At 37.5% G+C, this 20,808-nt stretch overlaps 3 protein-coding genes across 5 annotated transcripts; 2 read left to right on the top strand and 1 right to left on the bottom strand.

Moving 5' to 3' along the window:
* Positions 1–44: 44 nt before the first annotated feature.
* LOC140773753 (uncharacterized) lies at positions 45–2,220 on the top strand. Of its 3 annotated transcripts, none has more exons than XM_073116472.1 (3): positions 126–654; positions 980–1,083; positions 1,394–1,892. In XM_073116472.1, the coding sequence occupies exons 1-3, from the start codon at positions 291–293 to the stop codon at positions 1,418–1,420; spliced, it is 495 nt and encodes a 164-aa protein (XP_072972573.1). In that variant the 5' UTR covers positions 126–290; the 3' UTR covers positions 1,421–1,892. The 3 variants fall into 3 exon arrangements, 2 of the variants coding, with proteins under 2 accessions (XP_072972573.1, XP_072972574.1); XM_073116473.1 differs by lacking the exon at positions 1,394–1,892 and adding an exon at positions 1,910–2,220 and having other exon boundaries at positions 131–654; XR_012106518.1 differs by lacking the exons at positions 980–1,083; positions 1,394–1,892 and adding an exon at positions 1,910–2,220 and having other exon boundaries at positions 45–654.
* Positions 2,221–3,021: 801 nt separating this feature from the next.
* On the top strand, positions 3,022–10,508 carry LOC140773872 (CBS domain-containing protein CBSCBSPB1-like). Its single transcript, XM_073116647.1, has 15 exons — positions 3,022–3,169; positions 3,294–3,564; positions 4,760–4,922; positions 5,011–5,143; positions 5,229–5,399; positions 5,589–5,667; positions 5,784–5,897; positions 5,992–6,058; positions 7,559–7,664; positions 7,742–7,800; positions 8,612–8,721; positions 8,800–8,933; positions 9,023–9,108; positions 9,219–9,308; positions 10,145–10,508. The coding sequence occupies exons 1-15, from the start codon at positions 3,037–3,039 to the stop codon at positions 10,322–10,324; spliced, it is 1,896 nt and encodes a 631-aa protein (XP_072972748.1). The 5' UTR covers positions 3,022–3,036; the 3' UTR covers positions 10,325–10,508.
* Positions 10,509–12,228: 1,720 nt separating this feature from the next.
* Positions 12,229–18,511, bottom strand: LOC140773121 (probable histidine kinase 3). The gene is made up of 11 exons (XM_073115506.1): positions 17,261–18,511; positions 16,766–17,047; positions 15,958–16,127; positions 15,647–15,853; positions 15,379–15,565; positions 15,202–15,253; positions 14,862–15,091; positions 14,655–14,753; positions 13,475–14,562; positions 12,913–13,271; positions 12,229–12,731 (listed from the first exon to the last, which is right to left on the bottom strand). The coding sequence occupies exons 1-10, from the start codon at positions 17,687–17,689 to the stop codon at positions 13,007–13,009; spliced, it is 3,009 nt and encodes a 1,002-aa protein (XP_072971607.1). The 5' UTR covers positions 17,690–18,511; the 3' UTR covers positions 12,229–12,731; positions 12,913–13,006.
* Between the last annotated feature and the right edge of the window lie 2,297 nt (positions 18,512–20,808).

Here is a 20,808-nt window from a genome sequence, read left to right as displayed (position 1 = left end):
TTCTTTGTCGTCGCGTCGTTCCGAATTCTCCCTAAAACATAATGGATGAATAGAATTTCCCCGTGCAGCCGCGGTTTGCTTCGAAAAATTCACAAAATAAGTCTCGTGCAAATAGTATTCTGGGGTACGTTGTCGTGTAGGATAGTATTGCTTATCCGGTAAGTATAATATTTTATTTTCCAAACCCACCTCTTCTTTCCTTTCTCCTCCCTTCCTCCGCTTTCACCGCTTCTTCTCTCTCTCTCTCTCTCTCGGGGGATAGGGTTAGGATTTGAGATCTCGACGCCGAGATGAGGAGCGAGGGCCAGCAATCGAGGCTCATCTACGAGCTCTGTGCGCTCCTCTTCACCATCCTCCGCTCCCCAACCGAGTCTCCTCCTCCGCTGCCGCCGCCGCCGGGGAGGAGGTCACGGTCCTCCATGCGTGCCTCGCACGTGTCTCCGGCGGGGTTCGCGTCCCTACTCCTCGGTGTGTCGCTGGCTCTGATGCTGTGCGGATCGGTGACGTTCGTTGTCGGATTCATACTGATGCCTTGGGTGATCGGCCTCGTAATGTTCTTCTACTTTGTCGGGATCGTCTCGTACCTTTCCGGGATGGGGAGGGCGTTCCTTTGCCCTAGTCCCCCTTCCTCCCCTAAAGAAAAAGAAACCTCAGGTCAGTTTTTTTTCTCTTCTTTTTTTCGAATTACACTTAAATTTTAAAACTTTGGTCCAATTCCCTACTTTTTGTGTTGTTGAATGTGGATAATTGTTTACATATTGATCTTTTGTTTGTTCGTTTTTTTGTTTAGTTTTGCAATTAAGTGTTTTTTTATGTTTTTTTTTCTTGATTGCATATGAATTGCGCACCGGTAATCTTTGATTTTATTACATTAGACCTCAACATTCATTATCCGTAATATATCTTTGGGAGTTGGGGATTATATCCATATAAATTTCTTTTGTATTCATTTATGCTGAGTACATATGGTATTGTGTAGACATGGATTATATGAGCTCTAGCTCTCACCGTAGGGTATGTGGGAAAGGAGATATGTTTATTGGGTCAATCTATCAAGTAATTTTTCCTTGGGAGGTCATGAAGGTTTGTCTTTCATTTCTCTGTTTTGCCAAACTTTATTTGTTACGTTAGCTAAAACTTTCTAAAATTGTATGCGGAAAGTTTTGCTTTAGTTGCCTTATTCTTGAGGGTTGAAACATGCATTTCCTAGTTATGTGGAATTTTTCTTTATTGATGGGGACATATTGAAATGCAAACAAAATATCATTTCTAGTGATATTTGCATCCTTGTCCTCATTCTTGGAATTGTTGGATCATCATTGATGTTACTTTACGTCTCATTGCAACAATTTAAATTATGGACTTATTGGTAAATTATAACATTTGTCGGCAGGACGTTAGATTACTGGTCTTGCCATAGGACGGAAGTAAGAAATCCTTGACCGTCCTGTTTAGCTGTGTGATCCATGTTTTCAGCATAGGCATACAGGTTTAATCATAAATTTACGTGCTTTGCTTGATGCAATTTCATTTCACCTTTAGACTAGTTAAAGACAATCTATTTAGATTCCTTTGTGAATCAGAGTTAAAGGTTTTGCTATGATTTGTTTCCAGTAATCATGTACAGTTTTCCCTATATGGTGACAGAAATTATATAGGGACAAACGACAATATTCCTTTTGGATATGGGTTTTCATCAGAGGCAATGATGCAATTTTATCTCAAAGTTAAATATAATCTATCCAATTCCTTTTGTTATCAGAGTTAAAGGTTTTGCTATGATTTGTTTCCAAAAATCATGTACAATTTTCCCTGTATGGTGACAGAAATTATATAGGAATAACAATAGAATGCCTCCTGCTATTCTGAACACATGCTTACTTGACTATCCTTGATTGCTTTTCTGCAGAACAGCTCTTTTCCAAGCTAACAAACATTTAAATGAGAAGTTAAACAAATGAAGATGTAGCAACAGAAGCTTACTGCGAGGCTCTATTATTAGCACGCCAGGAGTTTTGCTTCAACCGATACTCGCTTATAACTTTATATCTTTAATCTACCTCCTTATATTACACACTGTACCAGGTCTCAGTATTATACTGCCTTACAGGATCTCGTCTTTTGTTCACAATTTGCTGTGTATATATGCAGTTTATTTGCTAAAAGGAACTCATATTTACATATATCGAAAGTGAAATTGCTCCAATCAGATTGCGGGAATGTGATCAATCTTATTGTTGTATATCTGTACTGTAAAGGGGTAAATTATTTGTAGTATTGTAGTGTTGTGTAGTCCTCACATGTTAGTATTTAAATTGCTATCAGCCAACTTTCTCTGATCTGTTGGAAAAATTATCCAAATATTAGCAATCTCTTGGCTTTATGCAGTTGCAGGTTTGATTGTCTTGAACCTTCTTAACTTCGCTACGCTCATTAAACTTAGATGTGAATTTGAAGTAGGATGAACAATCAGCAAGAGAGGATCCAAGAGACTATAGCTGGTGCTTCTCTTATGTGCAGAATTTCTGAAAATTTTTAGTCTTTCAATTTCTATAATCTGGCATCAAATTCTCCCAAATCAATTCAATAGGATATAGTTGATTACTTGATTATATGCATTAGGCAATGAAACTGATATTAGTGGAGTCAAGAGCCCATTTAATTTTGTGAATTGGGTTTCTGAACAGATAATAATATAGCGGACGAAGCAACCTTCTAGGTCCCATATTCACAAAAGAAATTAGTAGTTCTCTAGTATATCACTCTCTTCCTCGTTGACTTACTCCTATTTTATTAAATCGACTAATGACTTAATTAGTCAATAATTGCTTATAAAGAATTGGAACGATGGCAGATGCCCCATCCGAAACTAATGCTTCTTCTATACAACCTTATATGCGGACGTGTGGACATCTCCGACAAGGCATCGCAAAAGGGCCTTTTCCCGAGACTGCCCTTCTACAAGATATACGAGGTCCTCTGCACCCTGGACTGCATAAAGCTTTAGCTTAACAACGTCTGATCACCAACCTTGTGATGCCAAGTAGTGGACATAATAAATTCCTGCACAAGTTTTGCAGAGAGTCCTCTCTCCCTTCTAGTTGGACTCGCCGAACAAGCAACGCACCTTTTTTGCAAACCCGAATAGTAACACGCGCAGACCGGAAAGGTAGAGCCCACCTTGTCTGGCTGACGTGTCTCGCTGTTACCTTGAGAGTCAAAATCGGAGTCCTGACTGACTGGTAATTTAAATTATCTTCCTTCTAAATTATGGGCAATTTTTGCGGTTTAAGGAGGCTTCGATTCCCATATAAATGGTGTCTCCCAGAGAGAGAAAGAGATAAAGAGAGAGAAAGCTCAACCCTCCAATCGTTCGCTTCCATCGCCGGCGATCTTTGCGATTCTCTCGGAGGCGGCGGAATTCTCGACTGTCGGATCGGAGATGGACGGCGGGGGAGCAGCGAGGAGGAATAGCATATCGGGTGTCGGCGTCGCGGGGCGGAGGAATACGGCGGAGAACGGGAGCTCCGATGCCAGACGGAGGACAACTGTGTCTCGCCTTCCGTATGATACTCTATTCTACTTTTTTTTTTCTTGATTTGAATTATTTTACATTACTTTTCTACCTAATTAGCCTATTGAAGCTGGTACTTTTCACAATATGAGGAGGAGATTTGTACATCTCTTCTATTTAGGTTCCATTTTTGGGATTGTTCTAAATTATCATTTTTGCCCATGCGTTATATTCTCCAGGAATGTTGCAAATAAAAGACTTTATGTACTCTTTTTTTCTTTCTACTTTGTGGATGAGGTTTTCGTGTACTTCCATTTCTTTTGGTTAATTCCTCTAAGGATGGCTTCCTGAATGGCCTAGGGTGAGAAATAGCAAATTTCCGACCTCTTGTTGGACATTTTTTTTTTGTTGGCAATAGATAGTGCTCTGATCTTGTTTAGTGTTTTATGCTTGAGGCCTTAATTCTCTAAGTGAAAATTTAATTATGGGATAAAGGGACTTCCTTAGCATCAAATTGGCCGAGTTGTTATTTAATATTTATGCTTTTGAATGGTAGTATATTAAGATCAGTAGTTTGATGCTCGACAAAAGAATCTAGTGCAATATATTTACATTCTTGCTCAATTGTTAGCATCCATTTTGTGTTCATTAAGGTATGGGAAAAGGTTACTAAGAGTTCATTAGTTCTTGTTTTTTTATTTTTTTATTTTACATTTCAAGTGTTCCATATCATGCTTATCGGCATCCTCTGCTGTAGAAGTCTTATTGATGCAGATATGTGATAGGTATACTGATGTTTTGCTTACTTATTTTGGTTGAAGGACAGAATGCTGATCTCTTTCATAACCGCTCTCCTGTACCAATGCCAACATTAAGTTAAAGATTTCTAGCAAACTCTCCTTCACAGCTCCTAACATATTAGATCATTTACCTTATTGATAACTTTATAATCATTTGATTGTTTTCATGTGATTGATTGATTGTTTACTGCTGTGAATTATCCCCAAATGCACACAGCTGGGAGCATTAGTCGAATAATACTAGACTTGTAGAACTAAGTTAATAAGTAATAAGTATTTTATTGACTGACTTGTCATTAGTTCTTATCCTTCTAAATGGGAAAATTTTTTAGTTGGTGGACCATTTTTGACATCCATATCAATATACCTATGGCTATGATTAAATTTTTGGATACTATGTTTGCAATTCCCTTATGTGATTTACTTTGTCCATTCTGGAAAGCAGGACTGGTGAGAGAACTGTAAAAAGACTACGATTATCCAAGGCTTTAACAATACCCGAGAGTACAACAGTATATGAGGCTTGCCGCAGGATGGCTGCTCGAAGAGTTGACGCCGTGTTGTTAACAGACTCAAATGCATTACTCTGCGGAATCCTGACTGATAAGGTGAATATCATCTATTTGTGCTACTTAACAAGAACTAGTATTAGTTGTGGAGTTCATAGTGATGATTGTACGTTCTCCTATCTTGAAGGATATAACAACAAGAGTTATTGCTCGTGAATTAAAGCTTGATGAAACACCAGTTTCCAAGGTCATGACCAGGAATCCTGTATTTGTTCTCTCGGACACATTAGCTGTAGAAGCACTGCAGAAAATGGTGCAAGGTTTGTAAGAATCCAAATACTTGGGCATATCCCTATTGTCTAGATAAAGTCGAATAACATTTTACCATCATTTTTTCTGTTTCAGGGAAGTTCAGACATTTACCTGTGGTAGAACATGGTGAAGTCATTGCTTTATTGGACATAGCAAAGTGCCTTTATGATGCTATTGCTCGGATGGAAAGAGCAGCTGAGAAGGGAAAAGCCATTGCAGCTGCTGTTGAAGGGGTGGAGAAGAACTGGGGAACATCAATTTCTGGTTAGTAGACATATATTAGTTAAATGATTCCCTTATAATCATTTTTTTCTTGACCTAATACAGTTTGACCCTTTTCGCTGTACCTTTACTTGACTTTTACTTATGTATCTCCTAGTTTCATAACTGGTGGAATTACTTGTCTCTAAAATCTGTTTAATTATCTCTAAACCTAGTTTAACTTATTTCCAGGTCCTAATACATTTATTGAAACTCTTCGAGAAAGGATGTTTAGGCCATCTTTGTCTACCATTATTCCAGAGAATTCAAAGTAGGTAATATCCTATTTAAAGTAATATATAGTTAGTTCAATTCTATTATAAAGGAGAATAGAATATTGAGAATATAGTCATATACTAATCTTTTGATGGTTACATCTTCTCCCAGGGTTGTTACAGTCTCACCAGCAGACTCTGTCTTAACTGCAACAAAGAAAATGCTTGAATTCAAGATTAGTTCAGCAATCGTAACAGTTGAAAATAAACCTACAGGGATAATAACGTAAGGATCCTCATTTCATAGATAAGCACTACATATATCAGTTGGTTTAACCATTGTCCTGTCCTTTTTTTTTACCTTATTTTTTTTCCCTCAGTCCCAGAGATATATTGATGCGTGTAGTAGCACAAAATCTTTCTCCTGAGTCTACACTTGTTGAGAAGGTACATTACTGCCACATAGCTTGCAATTGTTTGCAATATGATAATGTGTGCTGTCGTAGGTAATGATATAGGAGATTGATGTGTTATAGTCTTTATTTGTTGTCTTCAGAAAATAAAAGAACAAATATTAAAAGTCCTGTGGGCAATACAACTACTTTTTTGTTCTCCATAATGTCATCTACTTCCGCTTGCAGTTTCAGTACAATTTGTAGTTCTGATAGTTATGTATAGCTTTTGAGCAATATTTAGGTCATGTTATTTTAGATTGAAGTTTGTATACTAGGCCGAAGTGAAGCAGATCCTTAGGTCATATGAGGCTGAACTGGATCTGATTATCTTGTTCAGAAAAAGATTCAGAAAAGGAGTGTATTGGAGATGGGGTTTTCTATTTGAGAATGGATTTCCAATATGTCCATGCAATGAACTTTTGAACATCTTTCCATTGTATGCCTTGAATGCAGTAATCTTTATACTATCCATAGTTGAATAATTTAGTTTGGTTTTAACAATTTAAGTAGTTATCTTTCATAAGAAAACTCGGCCCATGCATGTGAAATATCATGTCTCTCATTCTATCTACTTTTATTAAACAGAACCAACCTTATAAATCTTTTGATTTTCTTGGTTTGGTCAGAAAATGCTGACCAGGGAATAGTCAGATGTAAGAGAGGGATCTCACATGAAATTAACCTAGCTATAATTCAATGCTTAATTGATCAATACATTGTCAATCGGTGTGAGCTTTTGCTAAGGATATCCAAGCTGTGACATGTCTTGTGATATAGTTGGAGGAAAAAGGCCCAAAAATCCGAGCTGCTAAAGGCAGATGACACCAAAGAGATGGGGCAAGGCTGCATGAATGCGAGCAAACGATCACCCGCCTGTGGGAGTTCTGACTGTTGCTAGAGTTCTTGAAGAGATATGGATGAAGGGAGAAAAAAGAGATAAAATGGTCACAACCATTTGGGCCCAGATAATGGACATGCAAATTGTCCACTTATGCTGGAGAAGTATGCTCCAACAAGGAGGCGGATGGATTAGATTGACAACATCACAAAGGGCAGGGAGAATCCTAACATGAGGCAGAAAAAGGCCTGTTTCTAGGAGAGGAATGTCGATAAAGCAATGAAATAGGCTTGTAGATTGTAATCTTTGAAGGTATCTCTAAGTAGAGGACATCACTTGGTATGACTATTGAGGCTTGCTCCTTGCCTCTAGATTAGGTAAGTAGTGCCTCTTTAGAGGTCATCTAATGAAAGAATAGATGAAAGAGAAATATGACAATTTTTGCCATAGTATACTTCAGAACGGGTGCATTATTGATGAGAAGCTAATTGGCATTTGGTTATCCTGCAAAATAACTTGTGTTGTAAACGTGACAGTGCCATATACTGGACAATGTTGCTCTCCACTTTATTATACACAGCTGTTGCCTTCAAATATGCGAAAAGTATACTAATACTTTTGCTGAAACATTTAAACCGTGAACACATAATACAGGTGATGACCCCAAACCCAGAATGTGGAACAGTTGACATGCCAATCCTTGATGCACTTCAAACCATGCATGATAAAAAGTTTTTACATCTTCCTGTTGTCGGTAGAGGTAAGTCTAATAATACAGGCTTTTCTTTTTATGTTTCTTTCCCTGTGGTCATTAATATACTTTTGTGCTTTATACAGATGGGAACATTGTCACAGTTGTTGATGTTATTCACATAACTCATGCTGCAATAGCCACTGTAAGTTAATAATGTAGTTTTGAGTCTTTTGACAAGATATTTCATGGTTTGCTATGCCTGGTCTTCCTAGACCCTTTAAACTGTGTAACAATTTCTAATGACTAATGAGTTTGATATATAGTATAGCATGCTGAATCTAGTTTTATACTTCTACTAACCCCCTTTCAATTTTCTAACTTATTCTATAAAGTATAAAGTCATGTTTTGGGAATTCAGAAGGCAAAAGATGCTTGACTGCTTGATTTGTAAGGAGTAAGAGTTGAAGCTGATAATCATTTTAATATCATTGGTTCCTTGATACTAAGCTTGATAATGCCATTGTCTCCTGGATGCAAACAGATTAACACTATTATACCTTAGGTGGTCTTTATGCAACCAACATTGCCTGTTCAGAGAAGTAATGTACCTAAGGTTCAATAAAATGATGTCATGGACATGAAGCCGCTGAGACAAACTATAAGGTCATTCTAACTTTAAGTTAGCATCCATATCATGATTTGCTGTGTTTGATTCCAGATATTTCTGGGTGTGGCATTCTAAATTTTAAGGAGAATCATTTAGCTGTTGATTAATGTATCTCTTATATCAATGTAAGGTTTCCTTGATAGAACAGACTCAGTCAATTAAATAAGGAATACGAATGAATTATGAAGTAATTATTGCATTTCCCTTGTGCACTCCAGTGTCTTACCTATGTCATCATGTAGATTTCCCAACTTCATCCAAGGCATATATTAAGGATGTGTATAGTCCTGTTACCTGGAATTGCTGCTAATTATCCTGGTTTTCTCTATGTTTATTATGTCTTAAGGTGGGAAGCAGTGGAGGAGTTGGAAGTCAGGAAACAAGTTCCATGATGCAGAAGTTCTGGGATTCTGCTTTGGCCATAGGACCTCTGGATGATGATGACGATTCTCGAAGGTGAAATTCTCTTATCTACTATCTATCTGGACTTAAATATGGATTCCCCTTATTGACGGTAAATTAATAATGTTCCAGTGAAGGATCTACAAGATATGCATCTGAAGCAACAGAGACAGGAAGGTCTGCTCTTTATCCAGCTTCAGGTTTATCTAGTACCTTTGGGTTTAAGCTTCAGGATAAGCAAGGAAGGATGCATAGATTTAACTGTGGTATGCTTGTCCGACAGAACATTTTGCAGATTAATAAGCTCATATGGCTCTTTTGCAATAACTGATGTCCCTGGTATTGCCTGTTTCAGAGACACATAGTTTAGCAGACTTGATAGCTTGCATCCTCCAGAGAGTTGGTGACGACATTGATAGGAACCATCTACCTCAAATTCTGGTACCTAAGTGACTTTCCTTATGCATGGAAATATAAAGAATAGTTACTAGTATTACATCAAACTATCAATAAGTTGTATAATGATATTGGTTCCTGACTGTGTTTCATAGTACGAAGATGAGGATCATGACAAGGTCATTCTTTCATCAGATAATGACCTCACAGCAGCTGTTGACCATGCTAGACAGATTGGTTGGAAGGTAGCATTTTAAGACTTTCTTAAGATAGCATTTTCTCTATAGGTGTTGGTGACTAATTTCAAAATGTTTCTTTTGGATGCGATTTTATTCTTGAACATTAGAAAACACTAAAAATGATTTGATCCAGTTCATCTAAAGCTTTAAATGACGGAAATGTGACCGTGTTAAACTTGTGGCTCACTTGAGGAATGCTCTCTGGTTTTATTTAATTATCTTTATTCTTGCTAGCATGATCAAGTGAAACAAATGGTTATAGCTAAAATTTTAAGATGAGTTAAAAGATCAACAATTTGTGAAATAATCAACATTTTATATCTATTCCTATTTCTACTAGAATTATTTCTTGTTTGTTTGTGTTGGTGTAGTTAGAGTCTGATACTTTATTCAATCCATATAAGTTGGCAATGATATAGATATATCTTACGGTGATAGGAACTATTTTACTAATGTAAATTGATTCGTTTGATTCTCCTAATATTTGCATATAACAACTGCAAGGTTTAGTAAGTTCACACTAAGTCAAATGCTGAGTAGGGAAGCTAAATCGAGTCCCAACTTTTTGCCATATAAAATGGTAGACTTGTTGTGCGATCAGGGTATTTTAACTTGAATAAAATTCATATGGATTGATTTGATTAAATTAGCTGACAAACCAGAGGTATGAGTTATTAGAAAGAATCGCGGGACAGTATCTGAAGCTCACCGGAACATATTAATGGATCTAGTCTTGCTCTCTTGATAATCTTGCATAAGTTTACCTTTGCCAAATCCTGCACACATGCTGGTTTAATCAAATTACTTGGGGCAGTCTGTTAACTTCTCTTATTTGCTTGCAGAGCTTAAGGCTACATTTGGATTACTTGGGGCCCGGCCAGAGTAAGAAAAATGGCGGATCTGGAAGTTTCGAGTATGCCCGGCGGGATGCATGGGCATCTGCATACAGTTCAGTAGCTGCTGGAGCAGCACTTGTTGCTGGCCTCGGCGTAATGGCTTATCTGAAGAGATCCGGTTCATAGATTGCTCAATGCTTTCTTCCATGTAATCAATCATTGATACTCTCCGAGAATTTTATAGACATTCCAGCAATGTATAATTAATACAGTGAAAGTGATAATGGTGCAACCGAAAAGGACTGGAAATTATACATCACACAGTACTTTGGATGCTATCAATGCAAGAATTTTCTTTTCTTCTTTTCCATCTCTACCTCTTCCTCAAAGTAGAGATTGTATGAAGAAATGTCAACCTTTCCGTTTCAGTGTCAGTATGTGCATGGGGCATCGCTACATTTAGCTACAAAGGAAAGCCATAACAGGACAATTATATGATATCAAAAGCCCCAAATTAGCTGGGTTCAACTAATGAGAAATAATGCAGCATTATTTTCATGTACATGTTTTACTATTGTTCCTACAACATGAAAAGATTACATGATTCCATTAACACCAGCAAAAATGATGTCTACAATCCATTGATCCTTTTGCCTTCGCTCTTTTTTTTTAAGGGGTTTGCAAGTCTAATTAAGGCTAGGAGATATGAATCATAGTTAAAGTGACTTCTGGGGCATTATTAAAGTTCATCAGAAGATACAAGAGCTGGATTATACCTAAATCCACAGTAGAAGTACATCAGATGAGTCATATAGCTAATGCAGTAGTGCTTGAAGGGTTGAAATGGCTCATATTGAATGAGTGTACCTAGATTCATATCTAACGGTTTAACTGCGGCACTATTAACTTCTCTCTTTTATAAAAAAAGATTTAATCATACAAATTTAATCTGCAAATGCCAGTCAGGTTAATCAGGTAAAATTTCAGGACTGCAAAATAAAATTAAAACAAATATGACAATTGAGTGCAAACTGCCACCATTGCGCATGTTTTCCGTAGCAACAATGATCCATCGTATTTGCATCTTTTTTTATGGTTCCACTGTATTTTCTTGCATTGAATTCATACTGTTTCTATTGGAATAAACCCAAATTTTAGTTGTAGTGTTGAAAGACCCACAAATCTTACAAAATCAGGCTTCAATTTATATCGTCTGTGATAGCATCTTTGGGAAAAATTAAGACAAACAAAATAAAGAATTAAAAAAAAAAGAAATAGAAGAAGAAGGTATGAGTCCAACGTATAAGATTGCCACAAGGATAGAAGGACCACTGTTGTGATCTTGGGTGTTTAGCCACACTTACTCTTCGGTCTATGTATTGTTCCTTTCTCTTTCTGTTTCTTTGGTTAATTCTGTTGGTTGATGATTCCTTTCCTTCTTTTTTTTAATCTTTGGTTGATTTAACCTTTAGTTTCTTTACGTCTGTGTATCTGATAGGACTATGTTTCTTAATATATTTTATTTTATGTCCTAGATCTTATCTTATATTTTATTGTAACTAATGTAACTAAGTAAAAGGCTTAATGTAGTGCTTCCTTTATTTCATCTTTTTTAACTAATATTTAGGTTTAAGTAAATCAAAACATATGACTCTGTACAAAACTATATCTTAGTTACACTTTTAATTTTTAGGACTAAAATATCCTTATGATAAATAGGCTGAACAGTTGAATATCAAGGATAACTAATTAAATTTTAAAATTTTAAAAAAAAATGAGCAACCCAGTTGTTTCCCTGTTTAAATTCCAAGTCAGTCCATTATTACTAGATCAATTGTATTTCTAGTCCAATAACAAAAATAATTCACTCCAACCACCTGATCCAGCTTCCATCTCCTACTCCCTCTTACTCCTTCCATGCCTTGGAGCCATGGAAAATATAGTTTAACCTGGATTTAATCTCTTTCGATATTGGCATACCAGTATTTGATATATATGATTCAGATTTGCTGAGTGAAAATAATAACCCCCTACAACTGTTTTGCTTTAACTAAAGTCTAAACTATAATTTGTGGATAGACGAGTAAAAATGTTCAAACTCTCAAAGATAATATTGTGCAATTTTAGAAGGTGCACTTTCTGCTTAATGTACAAAACTTCAAACTGAAAGATCCATGGCGACAGACCACCTGGACTTAAGGCACCAGCTTCTATCAAAATGAGAACATACATAGAAGCATGACAAGGATTGATACCTTTTACTATTTCATTTCATCTGATCTTATTCCAACATGTAATCTGCATCCATGAATTCTGCCGTCGCTGAAGAACAGGTATTATCACAAATTCAATAAATAAAGGAATATACGAACGTCCGTTCTCTGTACACTCCATATATTGTGAGGAAAAGCATTCAAACTGTGTTTATTCTACAAGGTGAAGGATATAGGCAGAGTGAGTGATGTGGGTTCGCCAAATGCATCTTCCTTGAGATGCTGCTGATGGTAAATCTTGCAATTGTTGCCTTTGCATTCCTTGATTTTGAGGACCATTTGAACTCTAGAGATGATGGAATCATCTTCAGAATTCATCCCTGAGAGATGAATAAAAATATCACACCATTGTAGCGGCATTGAAATGATAAATGGTACGCAGGCAAACAAATGTCAGCAAATCCAGATAGCAGTTCTTACGTCTTGTGTGCATAAGGAAATCTAAGCTGAATAACGAGCATATCTGGTAGAGGAAACCGACAAGTTAAAATGATTGCTTACTTTATGAAACAACTCTACATTCAATGAGATCAGCAATGCTGTAATGATGAACCTCAGACGAACATCCTCTAGTATCATACAGTGCGTAACTGATCTACTGACTGGATTTTGTTGTGGCTTTGAGAAAACGAGCTACTTCTCTGTACAGCTGCTCTCCTTCAAATGGCTTCGACACATATCCATCCATTCCACACCTTAGGCACTCCTCATATGTTGCTTGGATAACATCGGCTGTCATGGCCAGTATAGGAATATGCCAATGCAATATATATCCACAAGCCTCTAAGGCTACTTCTCCATGCTTTATACGATCATTAAGATTGGTTTCCATCTCCCTTATCCTCTTAGTAGCTTCAAATCTGAGAGAAGATAACTTGCTATACATCAGCTCAAATTGAAAAGCAAAAATATATGCGAGTCTTAAAAAGTCCATGACAATGAAAAACTTTAAATATAATAATTCATAGTCATATAAAGTATAAACATACATAAAACAAAAGAGAGACAATTAATCATTAGTTTGCAACTCTGATTGCAGAAATAAAATGGAAATAAGACATACCCATCCATTTCAGGCATTTGAATGTCCATGAAACAAGCATCAAACTTGTGTGGTGGATTCAGCATCACTATTGCCTTTTTCCCACTATCCACGCAAGTTACTCCAGCACCATATTTCTTCAAAGCACCAGCAGCTACTCGGAGATTCACAAGATTGTCATCCACAACCAGAACTTGCTTATCATGGAGAAGGCCTCGCAATGATGGGCATGCAAGCCCTCCATTTCGTAAATTATCCCGCTCTCCACTACCTAAAGCTCGTTGCAGACACACCTGTAGCATGCTTGCTCTAAGGGGCTTCATAATTATAGTTGAATCATATTCATCAGTACTAGGTGAGTTACTCTTAATAGAGTTGGTCGGATTCGTCAATAAGAAAAGTTTTGGTATATCTGTTCTACCTCCAGATCTTAACTTGCTAATCAAATGAGGCCAGAAATTAGACTCCTTCAGCCAGGTTTCATTGTCAGCAAGCACCATTTTTACATCTAATGTACCACTAGCTATTCTAGGAACAACTTGACCAAGGCTCGTAGTTAGTTCAGCATTAATTCCAAGCCTTTGCAGATGGTAATTCGTAACTTTTGCACGGATTGGTCTCTGATCGACCACTAACGCTGTCATGCCTTGAAATTCAGAAGACTTGTAGTCACCTGAACTAGTGCTAGCTCTCATGAGGACAGCAGTAAAAGTAAAAGCTGAACCAACTTGAGGTTTGCTCACAAATCCGATCTCTCCCTTCATGAGACCAACTAAGCATTTGCTGATGCTTAATCCAATCCCAGTTCCCCCATGGATGCGTGCAATCGATGGACCCACCTGCATAAAAGGTGTGAACACACGAGATTGAGCATCCAGAGGGATCCCGACCCCAGTATCTTCGACGGTTACGATTAGGTTTACTTGATCTGAAGAGATAGTAGCTGACTCTTGATTGAATATCTTAAATCTCTCCCAGCTATGCCTTCTATCTACTACTGGAAATCCACTCAAGGTGTTTGTCGACTGAGCTTGTGTTTCCACTTCTAATGAATTCATAACCTCTTCAACAAGATGAACAGTTAGGTAAATATGCCCTTTTTCTGTGAACTGCCAAAAAAGAATGAGGATGAGTTTTTTTTCCTCCAAATTTCGGGATCTCTTTCATTTCTTTCTCATTCAGATGAAGGAAAGATACTTACTTTTATTGAATTCCCGATGAGATTCGTGATGATTTGTCTTATTCTTCCAGGGTCACCACTAAGAGTTTCTGGAACTTGATCTGAGACATACATGGCCAACTACTCTCCCAGCATATAGAAGTATGGTTGCAGAAAAAGTTTCCAATGGAATCAGAAGATCAAGAAATAAAATAATTTTGATAAAAAGTGTTGAAATGTCACATGTACCTCTAATTGTTTCTCTTGAGCTTTTCCATAGAAAAGTGACAAGATGTCGTCCAAAACTGCTCGCAGATCAAATGAGACGGCTTCAAGCTCGAGCTTACCGGATTCAATTTTTGCCTGATCAAGAACTTCGTTTATAAGTGACACCAGTGCTTTCCCACTGGCTTGGGCAGTTCTGACGTAGTCTTGTTGCGTAATATCCAAATCGGTGTCCATAAGCATTTGTAGCATCCCTGGAAAATAAACAAATTGGTAAGATCTTCTAGTATAGATTCCTTTGACCATCAAAGAAGTTGAGTCCTCTTATAAATTACTTTGGCCATCAAAGAAGTCGAGTCCTCACCTAGAACACCATTCATAGGAGTCCTGATCTCATGAGAAACAGTTGCCAAGAACTAAAGACATGAAAGAGAATTACTGTCATACTACAAATGAAAGAAAAATAATAGAGTTCTGGAAATCAAAGCCCCAAGATTCTGCCAATTAAATATATAGTGTGTGATTAACATCAATTAAGTACCTGGGACTTAGCAACATCTGCTGCTTCTGCTCGTTTTTTGAGTTCCATCATCTCTTGATAATCATCTTCCACTTTCGCAATGCGGTTGACCGTAGCATAAAATATGTGACCAATAAGTAACGCAATCACAAGAGTTCCAAGTGATGTTGTTATTGCTAACCATGGCAGAGGTGGCTTTTGCTTGAACCTAGTTAAACAAAATTCTCATGTAGTTTGGTACATGCTCATTCTTCTAAAATAATTTGTACAGAAGGATCCTATCAAGTACCTGCAGTGCATCTCATGTTGTCTTACTGGATCACCAAAGCTAAGTGCACTGATATGATATATACCACCACCAGTCTCATTTGAACCATACATGCTGATCGGCTCATTAGTTGTGTCATACACATTGACAATAATGGATTGATTACAGGCAAGCTGGTGGAGTAGCTTATCGACCAGTGCCTCTATATCAAATATTCCACCTAAATACCTGTTTAAGACAATCAACTAGAGTTTATGTTTGCCTTTGTCTCATTTATCCAAGTAACTTGTCATCATCTTATCTTAGAATATTTAAATATGTTAATAACTGACCCTATAGCTGCTTGAATTCGTTCTTCTGGAGTTGCACTTGGAAGAAGCTCTGAATTATATACTGCATATGTCAGTATAACCCCTAGGCGGCCTGATTTTACTAGTGGAAAAGGAGCAGTTAGGACCCCTTTCCCAGATTCCCTCGCCCGTAATATATTCTCGCGATCTTCCTGCATAAGTAGAGATCTATGAAGCAATAATCAAGCATGACAAGATAACGAGAAAATCCTACTGCGCGGTTTCAAATTATCCACCAATGTTGCCTCCAAAAGTCCAAATAATGATACTAAAAGAACCAACTGCTTCATCAATAAGCTAAACGATCAGTCACATGTCGAAGTCAGAAAAATTCCTACTCTACAACCCAGATATTCTACCATATCATTTACAAGTAGTGCAATTAATTCCAAAACTAATGAGAAAATAAAAGTTAAATTAAGCAGGCCAAGAAAATTTATACTTCCATTTAAGATAAACAATGTTGCAAATTAATTTGATAGTTCGCAAATGGTCAATAAATTACTATGAGGAAAGACGACCAGCTGACTAACACTGTCCTCAGATCAACAACAAAACATATAAATTTCCTGGTAAACATGACAAGAAAGATTACCATGAAGTATCATTACAGTGACCATGAGTATCATCACAGGACATGGCTGGAAAAATGTTACTGAATTTTGGTACTATAATAACTAGTTGAATTTCCACACCGCACCATTTCCCATAATTGAATCGATGGTTCTATGACAACAATGAAAGTTAAATGAAGGCAAGATAGACTTGGAAAATTACTCTTGGGACCCACCTTTCCAGTCAACATATCGAGAGATATTACATGATTGTACGAATCTTGCGCAAAGATAACAGGGGCATATTCCTCTGCAACAGGTGATATCTCCTGGATCTCAGGGACTTCATCATTCTCCCGGCCTGGGGATTGTTTAGAGGAATACATTTTCTTTATAGTCCAGCCATGTTGCTTCTCAAATTGCTCCCTCTCAGAATGCAGCACCTTCACAGCATATGCCACTCCGCTGGTCAGCGGCCTCTCAAAAGTAGTTCTTTCAGCATATCTTGCAAAAGTCATCTGCAACCAAGGTTTTGGCAATCACATTGTTAAGTTTCCTGAGAGTAAGCAGAAAAAGCATAATGCTATCATAAGGGAGCAGGTATTATCCCAATCAGAAGTAGGGTCGCAGTTATCATCTAACTAAAAGACTAGTATTCAACATCCTGATAGCAAGACAAGAAGACGTGAACAATTACGTTATGAATGAAACAGAAACTAAGAAGTCCTTGCCTGATCAATTGCAGATGGCTCTTTGGCATGGTGAAATGTTGAGACCATGATAGCTAGGGCCTGAAGATGGTTCATGCTCACATTGAACTGGTCCTGAAGCATCCTTGAACGCTCGTCGCACATACTTGCAAGGGTCTCCCTCCTCTTCTCAACAGCTTGGGAGTTCATAAACCAATAAATCCAGAAGGAGCACGCTAACCACCAGACAATCCACAAGAAGAGAATCTTCCTCCAACATGTTTTTCTGACCTTTTTCGACCCGAAGTAGTGGTTGTAGAGATGACTCTTCCAAGACTTCAGTGAGAATCTGTCTGGTAATCCCACCCAGAGTTCGCTCTTACTGCCACGAAATATAGTCTTTTGCTCCATTATCTCAGCATCAATGAACCAAGTCATGGGGATCTCAGAGAACACCCACCAACATACCATCAAGACTAGGCACAGAAAAACTGCATCCAGAACTCAATTCATGCAGAGATCTCATTCAAAGCAGAAAAGAAGCACTTAACCAATCTTACACTAGATTGTGGAGAACAGAAAGGTGGGTAGAACTGTAGCCTTCAATGCAAAAAAGATGCAACTTTTCCCTCAGGCCTTCTCAAATATTTCTATGTAGTCAAAACAGGTCATGAGAGCCAAACTGTTTCAAGGTTAAAAGGGAGAAATTGGCGAGATCACTAGCTTCGCATCCAAGACCACATATCAAAAGTAATCAAAAATCCTCCTTTTTTCCTTACATAACTGCTACAAAGCATGAAGCAGACCCAACACACCCACCAGGAGAGTAAAAGAATAACCTTTTCAAGTATCGTCCTCCCTGTTCATATCCCCAGCTCTGCAGATGCAGCTCCCCAGGCAAAACCCAGATGAGGAAGGCACCAAAAATCCAGAAAGATCCAAACTTTAACTTCAAAGCAAGGTCAGGAGCACAAGGAAATATAATCTAGAGAAGACCCATCGAGGAATCTCGCACAACAACAACCAAATCCTGCACCAAACCTCCCGGAATCAAACAGGGAAAAGACCATGCCAGGGGAGGAAGGAGAATAGGGATGAATAGGAGCAGGTGATGATGGAAGCCACTCCCGATTCATGGGCCGTGGGAAAGGAGATTCCTGAGAGCGAATGATGGGGAATAATGTGGAGGAAGTTATCCCCTCGCTCGGTCCTTTATCTACCCAAAGGAAACCCGATTAGACGAAACAAAAGAAGAAGAAAAAAAAATACAGAAGACCATAGATAGCAAACAGAGGAATTCTACAGCACTTAAGGTCAGGATGGGCATTCCATCTTTCTCCACTCGGCACAAATCACTTGCCTTCGTGTGCTTCCATCACAATCCGAGCAGTGGACGAGCCCTACACGCAAGCGTTCTGCGTTCTTGTGGGGGCACTCGAGCCTTTGTGTCAAAAAAGACCAAAATGCCTCCTTTTCTTTTTCTTCTCTCCTTCTTTTTATTTTTCCTCTTTTTATTATTATTATTATTATTATTTTGCTCTAATATACCTCCCCGTCTGTGGAGAAAGAGGATGGCCTGTTCCAGTTCACAGGGACATGGTTGTGGGACTGTGGGCCTCTCTCTCTCTCTCTCTCTCTCTCTCTCTCTCTCTCTCTCTATTAAGAGGGTTGGAGAAGGTTGGCCAAAAGGGTAGGTGGGTTTCTAGAGAGAGAAAGAGATGAGTTATGAGAGAGAAAGGAGTTCTTTGAAAGGGGTTGGGTTTTAGTTGCTTTTTGAAATTTGGATAGGTATGCAAAGATGATGAGGATTGATAAGGTGTGGGGCCTCCATAAAGCTCCACCATTTGGGACAGCTTATGGTTTTCTGGAGTAAATCACAGGAGGAGAATATGGGAGGGAGGGGGGGGACTCTTTGGGAGAGACTGACTGGTGGCTATCCAATCCAATTATGAGTGCAGCTGAGATAGAGAAAGAGAAAGATATTTATATATATAGATATTTTATATATAGAGAGAGAGAGAGACCTTTGTTCTATTTCTATGTGGTAAGGAATATTCTCTTAACTAGTGTGGAACACTTTAGTATTCTTGGATGCATTTGTGGAATCTGCAAGTCATCATGTTAACATTAGTAAATCTTTATCAATAATTACACACCCTAAACTGTTGTCCTCTGTCTATTTGTATAGATAGATATCTCCAAATCTTAGTCTACATAAATAATAAGGTATTAATACCCTTCCTTCATAGGCCTGCCACCTTGAGGAGCTAATTGGGTTTTAAATACTTTTCTAGAGTTGAATCTTTGGCATAAAAGAAGGCAAACCCTCTAGGTTGTAGACTCATTTATCTTATATTAGTACTAAGCAAATTTAGCTTCTACTCCCTATGGGACTAATTAATTGATCATTATGTGCAATTCCCAACTATTGTCTACCCTGATAATTTTGCCTGCAATCATAGAAAAAGTATAGATAGATTTATATATATCCCCACCACTTCCCCACATTGAGGAGCATTTATGGCTTTCCTTTAGTCTCATTCTCAAGCATTATATTTGATATGGCTGGTTGGTGCACATGGTTTAAAGGTATTGATAACCCTCTGCATTACTTTGGTAAATGAAACAGAGCCCACTTTCATTAGTACTAATCCAATGCCAATCTTTCAAAGTTTGATGGCTTTTTCTTGTCCAAATCAAAAGTGACGATGGTGACCACCTCCTGTTTTCTTTTGTCAATCCAAGCTTTGAAATAGTACTTATTGACTTTTCTCCTTTAGCCTTCCTCCTGTCACTTCCTTCTATCCTTAGCTTCTTCTTACAAAACTAAAAGAAGGATAATTATCAAATTGATTCCTATTTTATTAGATATGTTTTCAGAGATCATTGATAAAACTAGTCTTCAAGTAATTTTCTCTCTACAAATATGATATATATATATAAAGAGATATTCTTTTGCAAATGTAGCTAAAAAGGATAGCAATGTATTCTCTCACAAATATGTTCTGAAAGAGGAGGATTTCCAGAGCTAAAGAATTACTATTATTTTAGTACAAGTATGAATAAGTAGTAGTACCCACACAATATTAATAGGCACTCACATTTTTGGTATGTGTTAATAACTTTTGCTTAATTTGAAAGGAATAAAGTTCTAGATGATGTATTAGCTATACTCCACAATATAATATAATTCTTTTAGGAATTCTTGCTTCAGATTAATCAAACCTTGGTTGGTTTTGACTTGTTAATTTCTTGGACCTGGTAATCCTTGTACTTTCATTTTAATTTTTTTTTGTTCTACTTTTACTACCATGCTTTCTTCTCAAGATGTCCAAACTCCAAAGTAAACCAAAGAAAAAAAAAGAAAGTATATCCTATGGCTGATACCAGCATAATGGTCTAAAAGTTCTTATTTTTTCTTGATTATTTTAATAAATATTACGCAAGACTATCTTACTTTTGTTCAGAGAGATTTATTAAACATCACCCTTTGTTATCAATCACACCAACTCAGTATGAGTTTATTATCCAATTTCTTCATTTTATGTCTCAAAGATGCTGTGGTGATGATTTCTATAGATGTCTATTAC

This window comes from Typha angustifolia, chromosome 13 (genome assembly GCF_048772165.1).
Source record: "Typha angustifolia cultivar Huaian chromosome 13, ASM4877216v1, whole genome shotgun sequence".
Taxonomy (NCBI): domain Eukaryota; kingdom Viridiplantae; phylum Streptophyta; class Magnoliopsida; order Poales; family Typhaceae; genus Typha; species Typha angustifolia.
The sequence above is the reverse complement of the archived record's forward strand: the minus strand, read 5'-3'. Positions and strand labels throughout refer to the sequence as shown.